This window comes from Numida meleagris, chromosome 14 (assembly GCF_002078875.1).
Source record: "Numida meleagris isolate 19003 breed g44 Domestic line chromosome 14, NumMel1.0, whole genome shotgun sequence".
Classification (NCBI taxonomy): domain Eukaryota; kingdom Metazoa; phylum Chordata; class Aves; order Galliformes; family Numididae; genus Numida; species Numida meleagris.
The window spans coordinates 12,109,419-12,129,509 of NC_034422.1; the positions used below are offsets into that span (position 1 = coordinate 12,109,419).

At 41.3% G+C, this 20,091-nt stretch overlaps 1 protein-coding gene across 3 annotated transcripts in view; it reads left to right on the plus strand.

The window, feature by feature from the left end:
- MED13L (mediator complex subunit 13 like) overlaps positions 1–20,091 on the plus strand; it is a 183,459-nt gene that overhangs the window by 121,708 nt on the left and 41,660 nt on the right. For all 3 annotated transcript variants that reach the window (XM_021413374.1, XM_021413372.1, XM_021413373.1), the window contains 6 exons: positions 10,146–10,291; positions 11,585–11,779; positions 12,159–12,350; positions 15,150–15,312; positions 16,131–16,235; positions 19,149–19,877. In XM_021413374.1, the coding sequence (XP_021269049.1) occupies positions 10,146–10,291; positions 11,585–11,779; positions 12,159–12,350; positions 15,150–15,312; positions 16,131–16,235; positions 19,149–19,877 (1,530 nt within the window). The remainder of the gene's footprint in view (positions 1–10,145; positions 10,292–11,584; positions 11,780–12,158; positions 12,351–15,149; positions 15,313–16,130; positions 16,236–19,148; positions 19,878–20,091) is intronic.

Below are 20,091 nucleotides of genomic sequence, written 5' to 3' on the forward strand. Positions count from 1 at the left end.
GAAACACGTGCTGCAAGGAGCAAGTGCAAAGAGGCAGTGCCTTCAGCCTGCTTCGCTTTGCCCTCGTGCTATCACGGTCTGGTGGGGTTATTGGTGGTAGGTGGATGGTTGGACTGGATGATCTTGTAGGTCTTTTCCAACCTAGCTAATTCTATGATTCTATGATTCTGTCAGCAAGCTGAGAATCACCTGCTGTTGGGGCGTTACTGCCTTGTACTCAGTGTGCGTTCTGCTTAGGTTTTTTCTGGAGTGGTTGACAGCTGGTTTTGTTCTTTTTTTTTTTTTTTTTTGTCTCTGTAGCCTTGTCTGAACAGCACTGTGCCAGTTTCTGGGTGTTCCCACACTGAGAAATGTTTTCTTGGGTACTGGGAAACGAAGAACTGTTACTTGTATAAAGAAGGTCACGTATTGGTACAAAAGATGATGTGGGATTTCAGTCTTTGCATACAGGCCAGGCTGGATGGGGCTGTGAGCAGCCTGGTCTAGAGGGAGGTGTCCCTGCCTATAGCAGGGGGTTGGAACTAGGTGATCTTCCAACCCGAACCATTCTGTGATGGTAATACAGTAGCCCCCAAAATACATACAGTAGTGTTTATCTGCATCACAGTATTCTTTCCCATTGCAGAGGCATTGTGAGTGATCATTTTTTAGCAAATTGCTGTTGAGATGAAAGTTGAACACGTGAAATTTGTAGCTTTCAGAGCAAACTTTGACATAACTATTAAGATATAATTTGAGTGTCTTTTCGTGTTGGTTTCTTTTTACTTTTTTCTTTTGGAAGATATTCTGTATTGTCCCATATGATAAAGAGTATTTCAGAAACGTGAATCTTGTGGAATACAGAGCAAAGATGTGGTGGCAGATGTGCATGTGCTGTGGAGTGAATCTGTGCAGCCAAGATGTGTTTAATCAAAAAAGAGAAAAAAAAACGGAATTTTCTGATGTGACTTTGAATTGCCACCTGATACCAGGGGTCCAGTAGTAACCCTGGGCTTTACCCCCAGAGTAGCAGTAATACTCCTTAATACACTTAATATATGAAAGTGAAGTTCCTAATGTAAGCGTGGTTTGATACTCTCATGTACCTGTGTTTGTTAAATATTCTTTTCATTTAGTGGCAGCTTGTGATTAGACCACTGACTGGACTTGACATACAGCTTGTGCATTTAGAGTGCAATATGGAAAACTGCTGACCTGATTTGATGAGAGCCTTCTTACTTCCGTCATCCAGACCCTACAGACGTGCCCACGATGTGCTGGTGCCTGCCATGGACCAGGTGTCAGACTCTCCCCAGTTCCGTTGCCTTTTCTTCCTAGGAGCAGGAGGGCCGCTGCTAGTCCTAGGGCAGCGTGAGGCCGCTGTGGAGGGGAAGGATACTGCTTCTGTATGGCTGTTAGCAGCACCTCTTACCAAGCTGCCTCTTACCAAGGCTTCAGCCTCCCTGTGGCTCTGGGACCCCCCAGTGAATCCCATTACAAATGTGCTGGTCGGTGATTCTGATGCCGCTCGCTTGGCGAGACCAGGTGATTGAGAGCTGCGTGATCTGCGATAAAATTACCAAGGAAAGTGTAATTTAGGGAGATCCAAGGTTTAAACTTTGCAGTACTGAGCTGTTGAGAAAAGGTCAGTTTATGCCGTAGGCTGAAAAAGAACGGAGCAGTTGGTTGGCCGGTCTCCATCAGCATTAGTCAGGCTTGTTCTTGATTTTAGGTTATTAATACTCAGAAGGATTTCAGTCCTGGTCTGCAGAGCAGAACTGCTCCTAACAGTTCAGAGGTGATTTTACGCCTGCCTCTATCAGATGAAATGCCTGGAGTCCAGCACAGATTGCTTTTTTGAGTTACAGGTAACCTAACATGTAACTTACTCAGGCTGTGCGTCACTTTGGATATATAGGCGCTCATCCAGCTGCACTCCCACTGTGAGGAGTGTTAGATCTTTTGTGGAAATGAATTTTCCAGTGGAATCTTTTTCATGCTGTCTCTAAATCCATTGAATCATGAGGAAGGTGGGGTGGTAATGGGACAGGTCAGAAGGACATGGCAGCAGTGATTTTAGAAATTGTAAATGCAGTTTTTCCTGATACTGTTCTTTGAATATGCTAGGGCAAGAAAGATTGTGTCCATTCTGACAAGTCTCTGGTTAACATAGTTCATTTTGTAGTTATTAACAACTGTGCTTTTGTTTTCAAAATACCTGCTAAGAGTGGTACAGTTAGGAGCAAATTCCTGACGTTGTTAAGGGTGTGCTCATTTTTTCCTAAGGAAGTTTAGAATCTCCAGTGAAAATGAGCATCAACGTGGATATCTCTTTAATCACCTTGATGGTTCTTTTTTTTTCTTATGATAGTTTTGGATTTTGCTGTAAAGACTGTGCTCTTTCTTGCAATAGAAGTATGGTCACAACAACTGTATTTCCCAAATCAGCAGGATCCCAGGTCTCATTGCAGAATCATAGAACTGTTTGAGTTGGAAGAGACCCTTAAAGGTCATCTAGTCCAACTCCCCTGCAATGCACAGGGACACCTACAGCTCAGTAGGTGCTCAGAGCCCCGTCCAGCCTGACCTTGGGTGTCTCCAAGGATGGGGCACCCACCACCTCCCTGGGCAGCCTGTGCCAGTGCCTCACTGCCTTAGTGAGACATGGAGCCATTGACCACCCCTCCCTAGGTGCAGTCTCACAACCAGTTCCTCATCCATGGAACAGTACACCCATCAAATCCATGTCTTTCCAATTTGGAGAGAAGGATGTCATGGGGTACCTTACTGAAGCCCAGAGAGATGACATCAGTGGCTGTTCCCTTGTCCTTCCCTTGTCCACAGATGCAGTTACACCATCTTAAAAAGTGGCAAAGTTGGTCACTATGAATTGGTATTCATATTGAATGGGATAACTAACAGGATCATTTTCTGATACTGCAATATTAAATACTTGAAAATAGTTGTAGTTCTAAGTCGGCCCTATTCTGAACAGCAACACACACAAAAACAAAATGTACTCAGTAGTCACCAGTGCCTCAAGATTACACTGTGCTTTTTGGGAACTGTGACTGCTCCCTCCACCACTGACCCCCTGCAAGGAGAAGAACGTTATTTGTGATCTCACTCCAGAAATTTTATTTTGTCACATACAAGAGAGATCTGCTTTGTCATTTTTATCTGGTACGTATTAGATTTAATGAAAACTGGATTTAATTAAAATATCAGTATTTAGCTATAGTGAAACTGTTTCTCTGACTTCAAACAGGTTGGTGTCTGTGTCAGCGGGTGCACTGACCTGCCTTCCCTTGCCTTCTCTTGCCACCTGTTGTTGCCCCATATTCCTGTGTACATGGCACAAGTGTTCGTGTATTACGCTGTTTCATCCTTCAGAGGATGAAAGGAGTAACTGCTACTTTGGCTGTGCATGGCCCCAGTGCAGAGGGCTGGGCGTGCTACCTAGAGAGGTGAAACCATTCATAATCAGCAAGCTAAATGCTAAACTGTTTTAACGCATTGTAAAAATTTGCCTATTTCTGTTTGTGTAGTTTGAAGGGAGAACTATTGTGGCTGTTACTGCAGAACACATGCCTCCATGCAGAATTTGTGTGGCAAAAGCCTGGTGATTTTCTGTCCGAAAGGGTGAAAACTTCCCTCCTCAGCAGCTGTAGCATCCCAGTGCAGTGTTCATACAACACAGAAGCGCTGCTCTGTGCGTAGCCCAGTCCATCTTTATTTAGGTCATAGAAAAAAGAAAGAATGGGACTGTCTTAATCTCAGACTTCATAGCCAGCCAGTGTGGAGAGTACAGAGTGGTTTATGCTGTGTATAGAAAAGGTTACGTGCGTTGGACATGACCTTTCCTCCAGCAAAGACTTGAAGTACGTCTTGTACATAAAGACTACAGTATAATTACTCCTCCAAGTGTTGGCTAATGGGATGTGCAGCAGTTCCCCTGGTGTGGACCAGTGCTCGTACTGCCGTAGCCTTGTCGTGCTGCAGATTGATGTTGTCATTCAGAGTACAAACTGCAGATCCCTGTGTACCCCCACGTGTTGTGGGGGGGGAGCAGGGGCTGGTGAGAGGATGAGGATGGAGAGTGAGGGGTGTGAGCCTTGGTGAGAGGTGTTGGTGATAATAGAGGAGGTGATGAGATAGTAAATCTGTAATACAAACATTAAATATATCTCAGGCATTAAAAAAAATTCCAACAGAACGTGTGAGACAACATATTGATGTCTAAAGTCTGATCGTGGGAACGCCTGGGCAGTTCTGGGAAGTGCAGTTCTCTGTATGCTCCTCCTGGCTCCAGAGAGAAAGCAGAGAGAGAGCAGCTGCTGAAGCAGCATGACCCGATCTGCAGCTTGGCCTCCCGCGTTCTTATCCTTTGCAATTTGAAAACTTGTGACTTTGGGCAGAAGCAGCTGAAACAGCTACAGACATGTACATTGTTTTCCCTGTGCATCCTCCCAACGTCAGTTTCCTTTCTTCCAGGAGATCACAGTGCAGGCCGAGGGCTGCAGCTGAGCAGTAGCTGAGGCCATGGCATGCAGCAGCTGTGTGAGCATTGTGCCTGGTGCAGAGGCCCTGTGCTGCCAGCCACTTGCTGGGAGGTGCTGTGTCCTGAAACTCTGCTCATCTCATGGCTAGGAGTGCTTTCCATTCTGGTTTGGTTGTGATTTCTGCAAAAAACTGGTGCTAATTATACCAGGTTTCTTAAATGTTCGTATGTTGCAAACTACTCAAGCTGTATTTCTGATTAATGTACTTGATCTTATTTCAGGTGGGCAACATTCACAGTCTAACTGGTAGGCAGAGCGTGTCATGGGTTGGTTGTGAGCATGAGGAATGCCACGTGAATGCTCTGCCTCTCTCCCATGCTGGAGCAGCCAGGTGGCGGTCCCAAGCACTGGCCCACAGTCACCCACCCTGATGGCAGCAGGAGGGGTTCTGGGGCGGCCCCAGCCCTAGGGCTGTTTCCAGCCCCTTGGTGTGGGTAACATCAGCTTCCTGCTGTCTGCTGGTGGGTGTTGCAGGCTGTAGTGTGTCAGGGTGCTGCTGTCTCCTGCCCTGTGACCCACCAAGAGCTGTCCTACTGCTTGAGACAGATCCGAAGCAGCCAATGGCATTGTGTTCTCCCCGCTGTGCTGCACATTACTGCAGAGTATGTTCATGCCCTCCTTTTTTTATAGTCCACCTCAAGCAAGTGATTAGTCTGATTGTGATGGCATATTTTCCTACTGTGTGGGGCTTACCACTGCCTCTTCCCAAGATCAGACTTTATTATAAAGCTATTCTGGGGTAACTGTGATTTTGAGGGGTGCTGGAAAAGCAATGGAGATTATTCTTCATAAAAATAATTAATTATACACAGACAGTGTTTTTAATTATTTCTTACAAATGAAAGGAGAGAACCAGGAGGTTGCTGGCATTGTGGAAGGAACTCAAGCTCAGCGTGCTGGTGGCTGTTCTGGGAAGGGAAAGTTTTAGGTGTGCTCCAAGAAAGCAAAAGCGTACCAAAGTCTGAGGTTACATTTATGATGATGAACAACAATTTCAAGAACCGTACTGGTAACAAGAGCATTTTGGAACAAGTAGTACATACAGTCTTAATTTAGAGTGAGAGATAATAATATTTGTCTGAGTGCTTGATCTGTTCCTCATGTACACATGCATTCAGAACTCAGTTACGAAATGAAATTCTTTAGCATTTTCTTCATTGTGATTAATTGTATGGAAAGAAGCTCTTTAAAGTTTGAATGCAGACCAGCTGAGCTTCCATCGGGTATTTATATAAACCTACAACCTAGAGGAAAGTAAGACAATAAATCCGTCAGATGTTCTTTCTCTGCCAACACTGTGTAGTTTAAAACTGGTCATGTTTTCATAGTCCTTGTCTGATTTTTATATGCACATAAATTTAACTTCATGTATTTCCCTTTAAGTCCTTTATAGTAACCTAGGGATTGGTGCTCAGAAAGATTGTGGGAGTTCCTAAATATTACATGAACAAGCAACTTAGATACCTTTCTGGCTATCTCGGAGGTTATTTAAGGTAATGAAGGCCCAGTGGAAATAACCTGAAAGACGGTTGTTGTCAGTTGCAGGTGATGAAGTGCCAGACTGAAGGGTGCCAGACTGAAGGTCTGATTCATGCAAATGCTCTTTATTGAAAGCATTTTCTGTGTTATGTGTCTTGTTTGCTTTGTATGGCAAAGTGGGGGAAAAAAACAACAGAAGAGTTGATAACACTTAGGAGAGGAGCACAGGCGTTTGCTTGTGTTACAAAAGATTATATGGCATTGCTGTTTCTGTTCGGGGCCTTATCAACTTCCTTGCTCTTTAACGTTAGAAACTGAACACAGAGAGCAGATTCCGAGTACAATTAAATGAACTGACATGGAATCATTGTCACTGTGGAACTGGGGTGTGGTATTTTTTCTTTGTATTTCTATTAATAGAAGCCTCTTATTTAACTGATGATTTTAATTTTAGGAAGTAAGTCTCTCCCTCAGTAAATATATTGGAAATAGTCCTTAAAGTGTGTGCTCAAGAATTTGCTGGCTCCAGGCTGCAGTGCTCAGCATTTTTAGAGCTTGGTCTAAATGCAGCTCTGGCTGGAAATAACATCAAGTGCTCTGTTTGGGAATGGGACACTGTGACTGTGGCGGCTGTCAGTCACCTGTAAAGGAGGGAGAGGTTTCTGCAGTGAGATGGCAGATCCTGCGTAGGGTAACACAGGCACTATTGGCATTGCTTTAAGATGTGTTTAATTGTTACAAAGGCAAGATAAAAAACATAGGTCTCACGAAAACCTGTATCTAAATTTTGTGGTAGAAGACTACTGCAACGACCACTGTCTGCGGTGGCACTGACTGTGTGCCTGAACAAAGCCAGAAGGAATCACACCTCACACCCTCAGTGGTAGTTAGCTGAATGGATCCAGCTGAATGGATCCAGCCAAGGTGTACATCACGCTAAGCTCATGGGTATGTCACTAAGCATTTTGACTTCACGCTATGCCCAGGGCTTAAATAAGTTTAAATACTTCCAACTGTTTTCTTTTTAATCTATTAGGTGCTTAAGTCGTCCTCAGCTTTTTGTTTTGGAACCTGTGCTGGGGGTGGGATCGGGGCCTTGGGCAGGCTGCTCATGTGGCCACAGCTTGCAGACCGTCCGTTCGTCCTTTCATCTGGGCAGCAGCACAGGCTCACAAATGGTTCTAAAGCTGGTCACGGTCCTTCTGTCACCGTTAATTCACGCACAGAACATGTTTAGTGCTGCGGTTCAGATTTCATGGTGTGTTTGTTACTGTGCTTGCTGTGGGGCCCAGCGGGCTTCATAGAGTGGGGAATGCTGGGAAGCCATCTCATGTGCCTCTGGTGGTTTCTGATGTGTAGAATGTCAGGGAGATAAGAAAGAAAAAGTACAGAAATGAGTAAGTTCAAAAATCTGTTGAGATAGTAGAGTGGGTTTTGAAAAGCCTGTCGGCTTCGGGTTTTGAACATGGTTGAAATAGATTTAAATAAAATATAAAATATCTGTCTGAACATACTGCTGCCCAGTTTCAGAAACAGTCTGATCTGCATCTCGCATTCAGCCGCTTCTGGGTGTCTCTGCCAGCTCTGTCACAAGTGCAGGGCTTTGGTAACACACTGTTGTAAGGCCCCACTGAGCTCTGGAGCCACTCGTGCAGCTCTGATGTGTAATGCATCTGGAGAGCTGCCGCTGCTCCCGAAGGCTCCGTGTAGCTTGGTGAGCTTTGTGTGAATCCTGCTCGGCGGCGTCTCACATCCTCAGCAGGGAGTGATTTCTGCAGCTTGGCATTTAAGGAATTGTGTGAGATGCACTGAAGCCAGGAACGTCACTGGCTGGAGCGCACATTCCTGACTGGAGGACATCGCAGAGTGCTCTGACGCTGTTTTCTTGAAATAAAATTTGTATTCGTTACTAAAGTAAATGTTTTACTCAGAATCTGCCAGAAGCTTATTAGGAATGAAGGAAGTCCCCAGGCCTTGATCATTATTATTTTTGGTCTTGAAAGCTGAGCTTAAAGCCTTGACACTAGCACCAGAGGAAGCACATTGTCCCATAACCGCGCATTCTCCCACAGCCCGCAGGCGGGAGGGCCTGGGGGGCACAGGAAGGCACAGAGGGGTGGGCACAGCGGGGAGCTCCCTGCAGCATGGAGCTGTGAGGGGCTGGGGCTGGTGCTCGTCCTCCTGCACTGGTTGAGTATTTCGTGCTGGTCGCAATCATTGCCATTATTCTTGGGTCATATTTTCAGGAAATTGAAATGGGCTTAATACTCCTTTTTTTTTTTTTTTTCCCTTTAATTTTCTAAACGTAACAATTAATTTTGGTGTTAGCTGATCTCTGCTGGCAAAGCGATTGGGATGCAGAAACTTCTCTGCAACATCTTTTGTCTTTTAAGCTCTTGATGTTTTCTGACAGCGTCTGTGTTTAGCTGTGAATTTTGTGCAGGTTTGCACATGATTTGTTCACACCAGACCACTTGACAGGGTCTCCTGTGGTCCCAGAAGGTCTTTTCCTTTTGCTCAGTAGAAGACAAGCAGGACTTTTGCAGTCCAACACTGCAGGAAGCTTGCAGAATCAGGAGGATTTCTGTGTAATATCCTAAAGACAGGAGCTGAAAATGACGACTTAACAGACAGGTTTGCCCTCTCTCCTTTAGAGAGGCTGACCTGCTGCACACAGAACTCTTTGCTGGGATTATCCCCGCTTGATCTTAGACCAGATTTCTCATCCTCTTTTTATTTATTAGAATCTTCTTTATATTTGTCCTATGTCAAGGAAGAAATGGGTTTTGATGAAGTAGTTGATCTTCTTTTTTGTTTGTGTCACGGATGCACGCAATTCGTTCTCATTTTTGTTTTTCCTTTTACATGGGACAGGAAAGGTAGATGGACGGAAGCACCTGAAGCCATTCTATTCTTCACCTGCCACTTGCCATGTAAATTAACGAGCAATTTACTTCTACAGCACTGATGACAGAGCACAGCAACCTGAAATTTCTTTCCCTCATGAAAATGGAAATCTAATAAAACCTTTCATTTCATAGTGTTAATTGATTGCTACAAAGTACTTCTGAGGGCAGAATGATAGCACCAATCTTTAATATATACCTTCTCTCTCTGGATTTTCTCAGCTGACCATTTTCTGTTTCTCTGTGGCAGTGTTGGAGGCTTACAGTACAGGGCAATATCTTGTTCTACATGATGCGTGGAATCATTCGGAGATTTAGTGAGATTAGTACAGCTTCCTGTTCCAAACCATCAGTGCCTTTGTTTAAACATAACTGACAGTAGTTGAGCACTTGGTTGTCTTAAATACTCAAGTGGAATTGCTACAGTTGGCTGTGTTTCTTTTTGGTGAAGGTAGTTAATGCAGGCTGCATCATGGCCGACCCAGTGCCAAGGCCAGCAGCGGCTTGCAAACTGTGTGCAGCTCTACTGGGCTGAAAAGTCACTGCATAACTGCCTCTTCAGCTTTGTCAGTTTGTAGGTGATTGAAATGATAAATAAAATGCATGTAAAGTGTTTTGTTTCTTTGTGACTTTGTGGCAAGGGATTTTCCAGCAAATAGTTAGCAATATGGGAGATTATTTTATAGGCAGAATAAAGTGGGAAAGTTTTAAATACCATCCACTTCAAATTAAGTTTAATCATCAGTGACAAAGCCACAGTTCATCTTAGACCATTGTCAGCTTCTTGTAATATTCATGTGCTTTTATTTTCTTTAAAGTAGGGTCTCATAAAGTGTTTGAACAGGAACCTTTCCTGTTCCTTTCCCATTTCTGTTCAGCTCAAATCAGCTGCAGAGTTGATTTTGAAGAATTGCTGTTTCATTCTGAATGCTCTTTATCTCTGGAGTTCTAGATAAAGTCCCTTTTGATTGTAATGATCTTACTAATTGAAGCAAGCAGGGAAACAAATCTTTGAGATAGGTGCTAGTGCAGTTAAATAGTTGTTTAGCAGCAGGTGCTGCTGTTGTACCTGGTTGTCAATCAGTTGATGAACTTGTACTCAGTGGCCATAAGTGACAAGGGTGTATTTTAGCTTCTTAAGGCTATGAAATCACTAACTCCTGTGAGTTCACTAACGTGTTAATAAATTCCTTTCTCTTTTGTCTCCCCCCATCTCCAGTGAGCATTTGTCGTGTGCCTTCACATTCTTTCTTCATGGGGAAAGCAATGTGTGCACCAGTGTGGAGATTGCTCAGCACCAGCCAATCTACCTGATCAACGAAGAGCACATCCATATGGCCCAGTCCTCTCCGTCGCCGTTCCAAGGTGAGGAAGGTGGTTTGGTAATGTCTTCCATTTAAACCTCACTCCTGTACGGGAGGAACCTGCTCCTGGTGATGTTATCTTTGGAGATGAACTAAAATAAGTAACTCTTCAAACAGCTCCATTTCTATTCAGGAAGGTGGGAACATAAGGGAAAATGTTGGTAGGACCTCAGAACTATAGCTAGACATAAATGATGTCTAAATTTTCTAGAGCTTTCTGTTTATGAACATTATCTCTGAAAGTACACGTGTAGTAATTTTTTTTTAAAAAAAAAAGATGAATTGCTTGTCATTTTAAAAAGTGAATGCACTTTTTCTTGAGTGGTGTCTCCATCAGTGGCCTCAAACCCATAACTTAAATCATATAGGTATACAAATATTAAGTAGGGTTGAAAATGCATCAGAAAGAATGAAATGTTGAAGCATCTGTGACTGTATATTTGCCCGTGTAAGCAATTAGAATTGTAGAATCATAGAATCAATTACGGTTTTACAGAATTAAGTTAAAGCTGCTTTTAAATTCATGATGCAATTGCAGTGCAATACTCTACCTCCAAAATTTAGAATATTTCAGTCATTGAGTCATTACAGTCTGAAATTATGATTTCAAAGTAATTAAAGCAAGAGATCTTTATAAAATTAAACACAGAAATGAAGAAACGCCCAGAGACTAGAAAATGAGTGTTCAAAGAAACTTTGTTGAAAAATATTTCATTACAAAATGTGAAGTTTTGACAGAGCCATAGACTCTTAAAGCACTTAAGATTTTATTTCAGCAAACTGAGTTCCTTACTGTCTTAAATCAAATATAACTAGAAGCAAAATGAAATTCAAATGGAAATACTTGTGTTGAGCAACTCATTATCCCTATTTGTCACAACTGCAGTCTTCTTCAGGTTTGGTTCTCTATCCTTTTTGATGCTGAGAAGGCCTTAATACCACGTGTTGCTGGTAAAAACTATTGTTAAATGTCCGTCTCCTATTATTTCCATGTATGGTTATCCCTTTACCAGTGAGTGTTGTTCCAGTACACTTAGATAAATTTGTTATGGATATTACTAATCTAAACTGCAAAAAAACTGGTTTTAGTTCAGTAAGAACAGCCATACATGAAGCTAGTGCTGTGTAACAAAACATTAATTTCCCTTCCTTACCTGATTTTCCAGTGGCTTTTCCTTGAAGACAGATCCTTAAATCAGCACACAAATGGAATAGTGAGCCAAGCTAGGCAGAGAATGGATGACACATAATTGAAATGTACATACTGTAAGCACTGTTATTTCTTATTTTGCAGTTTTGGTGAGTCCTTATGGTTTGAATGGTACACTCACGGGTCAGTCATATAAGATGTCAGACCCAGCAACTCGTAAGCTGATGGAAGAATGGCAGTATTTTTACCCTATGGTGCTGAAGAAAAAAGAAGGGATGAAAGAGGAAGAAGAGCTGGGATATGACAACGATTTCCCTGTGGCAGTTGAAGTCATTGTTGGTAAGTTTCAGTATTCTGCCTGAAGCATTATTTTCTTCCACATGCTTTAGAAAAAAAAAAATCTAATTAATCAGAAACAGCTATTATAATTTTCCTATCTTCTCTTGTAGCTCTCTTGACACTGGAACATCTGACTAGTTATCTTGCCTCAAGCTTCTTTACTCCCCGTATCCCACATGCTATTATTCACATTATCAAGCTTCTTGTTTCATCCCTGTACTGGTTATAGAGGGTTGAATGTTTATTAGAATGTAAAATTCCTTAGCTCTTTGTATTTCAGATAAGTTTTGCCTAATTGACATTGAAAACGAGTGGAAGCAGCTAGGGCTGCTGAATATTATGTTACGTTTAAGACTTTTGTTTTTCCATTTTGTTGTAGGTGGTGTAAGGATGGTGTATCCTTCAGCCTTTGTTCTCATCTCCCAGAGTGACATCCCCATGTCACAGAATGCTGCCAGTACTGGAGGCCATATAAATGTGGGGCAGCAGGGGCTTGGAAGTGTGAAAGATCCTTCTAGTACCTGTGGAATGCCTCTCACTCCACCCACTTCTCCAGAGCAGGCTGTTATGGGTAAGCAATAAGCCTAATAGCCTGGAGTTGCCATTTCATCTTTGCATACGTGAGGATAAGTGCGTGAATGGTAGCACATTAAAGACAGGAAATAGACTGAGATTTAAGAGACAGCTTTTTCCATCGGTCTGTGGTAAATGAAAACTGATCTTTTAAACACTCTTGAAGAAGACGCACTTTTAAATGAAACGTTGTGAATTCTGTTCAGCTTTATTTTCTATAACGGCATTATCTTTGTGCAGCATTGCAAGTACATAGGAGACTAGATTATGCCAGTGTTATAGGTAGATTCTTGAGTGGTTCTGAAGTGGTGGTTTTCCTGCATTGCGATGAGTGTTGATTCCCTGTTGTACGAGGGTATAGTGAGCATACAGCAGTACACACTTCTTTTTGTACAGAGCTAGAAATACCGCATTTAACAGGGGAACAGAGGAGTCGTACATCTGTGTCCAAACAGGCACTTAGCCATAGAGGAGTGAAATATGCATTCGTTTGCAGGCATCTAAGATGATAAAGGGGAAAAAAAATGAATTATCAGATACAGCAAAAAAAAAAAAAAAAAACAACAACTCAGTGAATTTTGTTCAGAAATCATTTTGAAGGCATGTAAAAAATTTCCACTGAATTTTTAGAATTTTCAGATCCCTGTTAAACTTGTATAAATATCACAAGGGAATTCTGTTTTACAATGTTCATCACTATTAAAGTCTAAAAAAATGTTAATATTGTTCAATCTGGCAGCCACAATTTCCATTTGATCTCTGCTGTTGTTTAAGGGAGCAGTATGAAACTGGTGCTTCCCCAGAGAATAATGAAAGGATGCCATTATATTGTATCATTTACCATTTTAAAAGATCTTGACAAATTGGAGAAATGGATGGGAAAAACATGACGTGCTGTTCAGAACTGGTAAATGGGGTACATAAACTGGGTTGATCTGAAGCATGTGAATAATCCTTCAGTTCTGCTCCATGCTGGTAAAAATGTGGTGTAGTTCCACATCTAGTTTCGAGCATCATTATTAAGCAAAGATGTGGACAAATTGAATGGTGTCCAGAAAAGCACAGTATAAATGATGATAGATTTTTGCAAACAGGGCCCACAGGGAAAGATGGAAAGAATTGAAGCTGTTTAGTCTAGAGGAGAGAAATTTGGAGGAGAGACAGTCTAACAGTCTTCAGAGACATAAAAGGGGAAAAATAATAATCTTTCCTCTGCAACCAGTATGTAATGAATCTAAACTAGAGCGAAGCAAATCTAGGTTAAACATTGGGAAAAAAACTTTCTCTGAGTGAAGATAATGAAGTGTTAGAATAAATAAGCTGGTGGGAAGCTACCATTAGCAGAGAGGTGGGTGGGTTGGTGTTTCTTTTCTTTCTTTTTTTCTTTTTTTTCTTTCGAAACAGGCTAGTCAAATATTTTTTTCTGAAATAAGCTTGCAGTTGATCAGGGACGAAAGAGGGGGATGGGTTTGATCATCTCTTCAGTTCTCTTCCAACCACACTTTCTGTGGTTGTCTCTAAAGCATGTAAAGAAACAGTTTTCCACTGGAACAGTAGAATGGGATTTTTTTCAGGTGTGGAACTGGAGTGTAGTATAAAAGGTATTAATGAATTTGGGAAAAAAATTGTTAATGCACACCGATGCAATTTCAAAGCTCTGGTAGGCACTTGGTTGTCCTCCCTTACCTCCAGTTCTTCCCTTTTCATCAGTCACTTCTTTTTTCACACTGGCAGTTACATCCATCCTGCTATTAGCTTATGGAACGTATACGTGTGCGCATTACGTTTGTTTATGTGTATGCATCTCCCCCTGGAAAGGAGCACGTATGCTAATTCTTGAAGCTTTGATCTGATTTTTATGGCTTTTATTACCAATACATTGAATTAACAAAGAATGTAAAACATTTGGAAGCCAGTGACGTAAGTCGTTAGTCGCTGGCCTCAGTATGAGTAGGAATGTATTTCTGACTGCCTCTTTTTTCGTTAGAATCCTATGTGGAAGGAGAAGTAGGAAAGTTCTGGGTGCAGAAAGTAACTGTAAGTGTGAAGAATGGAAGAAGATAGGGGGTTAGGCAGCTTGTGTGCAATTGTAAAAGCTGGGTTTTGAATGTCGCCTAATAGAAGTCAGCAGAACTGCCTTGTTTGATGTAGCGATGTATGGCAGTGAATACTTTCAACATTTCATTCTTAAGGCTTTCTAAATTGTGTCAGGCAGAAGGACAAAGTGTTCTGTACACTGATTTGACCTTGTTAAGATGCGGCATATCCTTACTTCGTTTTCCATTCAGACTACAGTGGTGCTCAGTGGCCGAGCCAAATGAGCCTAAAGCTCCCTCTGCTGTTCCAGGTTCTGCTTTTGAAGATGACTCTTGGATTTCAGTTGATCTAAACAAAACCCTATTGCGATGCAGAAAAAGAAACATCTGCTTATACAACAGCTGCTAAGGTTTCTGTCTCACAGACAGAAAGAAATGAAGTGCAGAATGTAAATTGGAATTTTAAGGTTATTAACATCTTGAGTAATGTTTTCATTTCTATGTCTTTGCTAGTCATACGTTACAGCTGAGAGCCTCACATGTTATGTTGTATATATGAACAATCAACTGTTAAACTGTTTCTGTGATAGTGTACATCTAAGCTGTAAGACTTAAGCAAGTTTTGATTTTGATAGTTCAGTTCAGGCATAATATAAAGAAGTAGTGTCATGCTGTTCCATTCGTTTCTTCTCTGAGGTTTTATCTTGAATATACAAAATGGTTAGTGTTTTCAAATAACGACTGCTTGATTTATCTTGTAGGAGAAAGTGGATGCTCTCAGAGCAGTATCAGCCACTCAGCTGTACAGGAGGGGGCAGTTAGTGTACACAGTCCAAAGAAATCAAGCAAGATTACTCCAAAATTTCACAATCATATGGTTCACCGTGTCTGGAAGGAATGCATTCTCAACAGGTCACAGTCCAAGTAAGGCAGGATTCCTTGTTAATACCATATAATAAGTAGTTAAAAGATGAATAATTTTGCCTTAGATATTATTCCTGACAGAATTTTTTTTGCCACTAATCAAAGCTAATATTGCAATGCAGCTTTATCAAAGAAAATTTGTTACTGTATTCAGCTGAAAACTCTTTAATGCCATTCACGTTGTATTTGCAGTTGTGTATCTTAACTGTGACAGACTTTGAGGTTAAAAATCTATACAAGGTGCCTTTAGCTAAGTGTTTTCAGATTTAATGACTGCAGTTTCTAGCTCCACTTGTAGTTACTAGACTGAAAGTTGAGTGACTGAAGAACAAAGAAGGAGTATCTTTAATATTTAGAATTCCAAGAGTAACAATTATGAAGCTGGACTAAAATTCCTGGTAATAAGGATTTGGATTATTTTTAGCATTGCAGATCTTTATTATTTAAATTTTTACTTTATTTCTTAAAATATATTCATTACATGATATGCCCTGAAATCCTTATTTTTTCATTGTTTCCATGCAATTTCCTGTTTGAATATGTCAGATGAATTTTCAGAATGATGATGATGAATTTTCTTTTTTGTTCTCAAACCCCAGACAAAGCTATCTGATGTGGAGCTGGTACCATCCTCCCATAAAAATTTTTAGATGTATTAGAGGGAAATACTGTTAAATAAAGAATGGTAACTCAAAGGTGAAGTAGAAGAGAGGAATTTTATTTGAGGTTAACAAATGTCAATTTGCACGTTTGTTTGTTTATTTAAAGTTTTGTTTTATACAGTGCAAGAATTACTAAAGTAATTGTTTATTCCTTAGGAGGAGTCAAATTACAACTGCAAATTTGGAAGAGGAAGTTCCTAACAATGCTGTTTCCTGGGATTTTGTGGATCCGGTCCAAAGAGTCAGTTGTTCTTGTTCCAGGTGAGCTTCAAAGACAGGAAGCATTTCTCCTGCTGAAAGAGCAGTGTCCTGTTCAGACAGAAATACCCCTTAAGAAGTGAGTTATGTTTTAGCTGAGAAAAGAGGGAACTCTAATACTAAACTGCGCACATCAATCACATGCAGGTGATTAACAAGCATCTCTTATCATTGTCTACTTGTCGCAGGCAACTTAAGTGGAAAAATGATCCTAGATTAGAGAGCGAGGTCTAGAATCACTCAAACATTTCTCATTTGTAATCACCTCATCCTTCAGGCTTTTCAGAGATGTGAGCTTCAAAGCTCCAAAATTTGGAGTGCTAAAATTATGATGAAGCGGAGCAGAAGCTCAGATGGCAACTTATGCAGAGTTGGCACAGAATTAATAAACATCTGTTACAGATCAGTGAAAGAGTTTACGTCTTGCCGGAGTTTCAGAGCATCCCGATTTGAGGAACTCTTGTTTGGAGAAAGATGAAAAATTTCCCTAAGAATTCTTTCTCTCTATATACCCTCCAGACAGTCTGCCATGACTCACCAGACACCAGAAAAACACCAAGACAGTAGAACAGCTTTGCAGCACGGTCACCAACTGTGAACAGATGAAAAAGAGATCTCAGCAGAGTAAAGGAGCGCTGTAGAAGTTTATTCAATTGTCGGCCATTTTTGAACACTGGAAGTTCCAGTGCTGCTCACACAGGGGAGGCAAACCAGCAGCACCAATTCTACTAAATCTTTTTTAGAATTATCAGAGGTGCCGGAAATGGCCAGAAAAACTGCTGCTGGTGAAGCATTCCCATGAAACCGTTTCTACTGAAATTTTTAATTCCTGAGGTCACCATCTATTTACTAGACTTGTAAAAATGTTTTTATGACCTAAAGAAGTTAGTTACTTTTAAGTATTCACAGATGTAAATGACATTCATGTGCTCAAATAGAAATACCGCCATGCTAACTAACCCCCTGTGGTATCTTGCTTGTTTTTTTTTTTTTGTGGGTTTTTTGTTTGTGTTTTTTGTTTGTTTGTTTTATTTTAATACTGCAAGAAGGGTTTTGCCAGAATTATAGTCAACAGCTGATTATGTGGCTGAAATGATTCTCCACTCTTTTATCTGATGGAATCATAGCTGGTTTTCTTTTTTCCTTTTCTTTTGACAGTGAGGCAAGCTTGAGAATAATCCTATAGTTAAAGAAAACAATTGTCTAACCAAATTCTTAAATGTTTGCCCTGTCCCAGTAGTCTGTGCTGGGCTTTCTGTGCAGATTTGGCTGTACAGAGAGATTTAGGAATATAGCATCCCATTGATCACTGGAAGGTTGTTTAGAAAACTAGAAAGCCTGATTGTGTCCTTGTACCTTGTGCTTGACTTCTTACAAAGCAGGTTCCTATTTGTGTATTTGGAAGAAGAGATAAAGGGAAGCAAAGAGGTTGCGTGTCACAGGGAAGGCAGAGTGTTGAGTCTGCGCAGCCTGTGCTGTCTGAAGTGAAAATGTTGCTCTTCTGCAGCCTTATGCTTCAGCCCTGATTATTTGTTGGCTGTATGTATACTCAGGAATGTGGAACAAGTGGATGTTTTGTCAGGATGCCAGGTGTTTTCTGTAGAAAACTGAAGTCCACCCTTGCCTGGAAAGCTTGGGGAACTGATAGTGGAAAGTGGAGATCTGAATCTGTACAGAGGTTGAGCTGCATTTGCAATTTGAAGCAGTTTCAAACAGCAATAAATGTGAGCCATGAGACTTCTGTGTAGGTGAAGAAGCTGGACAGATACTGTCATTATCAGTATAAATGCCTTAGTAATCATGGTGCCCATTGTGTGTGCTGTATAAATGTGAATAAAAATGCGAAGATAGGGTCTCAAATGCAGGGTTGTTTGATACTCAGCATCAAATTCAGTCTTCTATAGACCCAGCTTTCTGTCTTGAAAAACACTGTCTGGTGTCAGTCAAGTTCTGTAGTCATGTTCGTATGGTGAATGATGGAGAATGAACCCAATGAAATGTTGTAAGCACGTGCTTAAGGCACACCTGCACTTACTAGGGCATTAGGTGCACATGGGCACTGTGCTAAGGGTGATCTATAGTGGCAGAGAACTTGTAGTATCTCCTGATAACACCAATCAAACAAACCCAAATAAAAGCGGGACAGCACCACGCAGCATAAGATGGTTACAGGAAAAAGATGCAGTACAAGTAGTTGTACTGTTTGACAGCCACTGTGCAAAACTTAAATGTTTTTGTAACTAGGTCATAGAAGCAGAATTAGTTTTCTTCAGTCCAGTAGTCCACTTTATTTGAGATAACATAGTTTATCTTAACGTTGTAATAAGTTTTCATGTTAGTGGATTTCTGTTTTTGAATGCTTTCAAATACTTATTCATACTTTTTCATCAATTTGTAGTTGCTTATTTTTTGGACTGGTTGTGCCCTTTTTTTTTCTTTTTTTATCCTTATCTGGAGGAAACTGACATGAAAGCATTTTGCTGTATATTGCCTCAGTGAACATAGCCAAACCAATTCAGATCTGTATTTCAGGAGCGTACAAGAGTAGTGGTTCAGTTCCCCAGCAGTCATTTTACTTGAAAGGCTGTATATTTCTTTAGGGTAATGAAAACAACAGTAGCCTGATTTATTTTATTTTATTTGTTACATTACCTTCCGCAGAAGCAGTATTAGGCTTTTATAAATACTAAATCTTGTTTGCTTTGAGTTCTGGAGACTGCCATTCTCCATTTTATAAGTCAGAGATGCTGCAGCCGAGTTGGGCGCTGCCTGGTGCAGATCATGTGGCACTTCCCAAACCTCTTAAAAGATCGGCAATAGACATAAGATTTCTTGGTCCTGTTCTTCGGGCTTCTTTCCATTAGAGCAGATAATAGGATGAACTGTGCAGTGACTTGCTTTTGCCTCTGTTTTCAGGCACAAGGTTTTCAAACAGCGTTGTGCTGCTGGTTCCAGCCGCCCCCCGACGATAAATCAACCAGGATTCAGTGTGGGAACATCATCATCTTCATCGGTGCCACCTCCTGCCTCTTCAAAGCACAAAGCAACAGAAAGACAGGACAAAGGAGAGAAACTGCAAAAAAGGCCTATGATGCCATTTCACCATCGGCCCTCTGTGACTGAAGAGCTGTGCGTGGAGCAGGACACATCAGGGCAGAAACTGGGATTAGCCGGAATGGAACCCTCTTTAGAAGTCCCTAATTCCAGAAAATATGAGAAGCCGCTATCTATACCTGCTAGAAATCCAAGCAAGCAAATTAATATGAATCCTATGGATTCACCCCATTCCCCTTCTTCCCCTCTGCCTCCCACACTTAGCCCCCAGCCAAGAGGTCAGGAAGCAGAGAATCTGGACCCACCTTCTGTACCTGTAAACCCAGCACTCTATGGCAGTGGGCTGGAGCTTCAGCCGTTGCCCAGCCTAGATGAGAGGACAGTTCTTGTTGGACAGAGGTTACCTCTGATGGCAGAGGTTAGTGAGACAGCATTATATTGTGGGATAATTCAGAATAATGAGTCACTAGATATGTGGAGGACCTATAGCGTCCCATCAAGCGATGATCTGGAATTCAAGCCACCATATCTTCCATGTGAGAAAAATGATGCCAAGACGGAAATGAACACAGACAGCACTGCACTGAAAAGGTAAGAATGCAAATTGGCCTGAATGGTGCTTTAATTAAATTATAACCAAGATTAAGTTCTAGTTTCAGTTGTAAGCTTTGAATTCACTCGTGGTATCAAAACCCAAGGGATGATGTAGGTGTAGAAGACAGAATTTCTCTCTGATAATTTTGTTTAATGGGAATATTTGTAGGAAGGTAACTAATGAGAAGAGATTTTTAATAGTAATTAATTT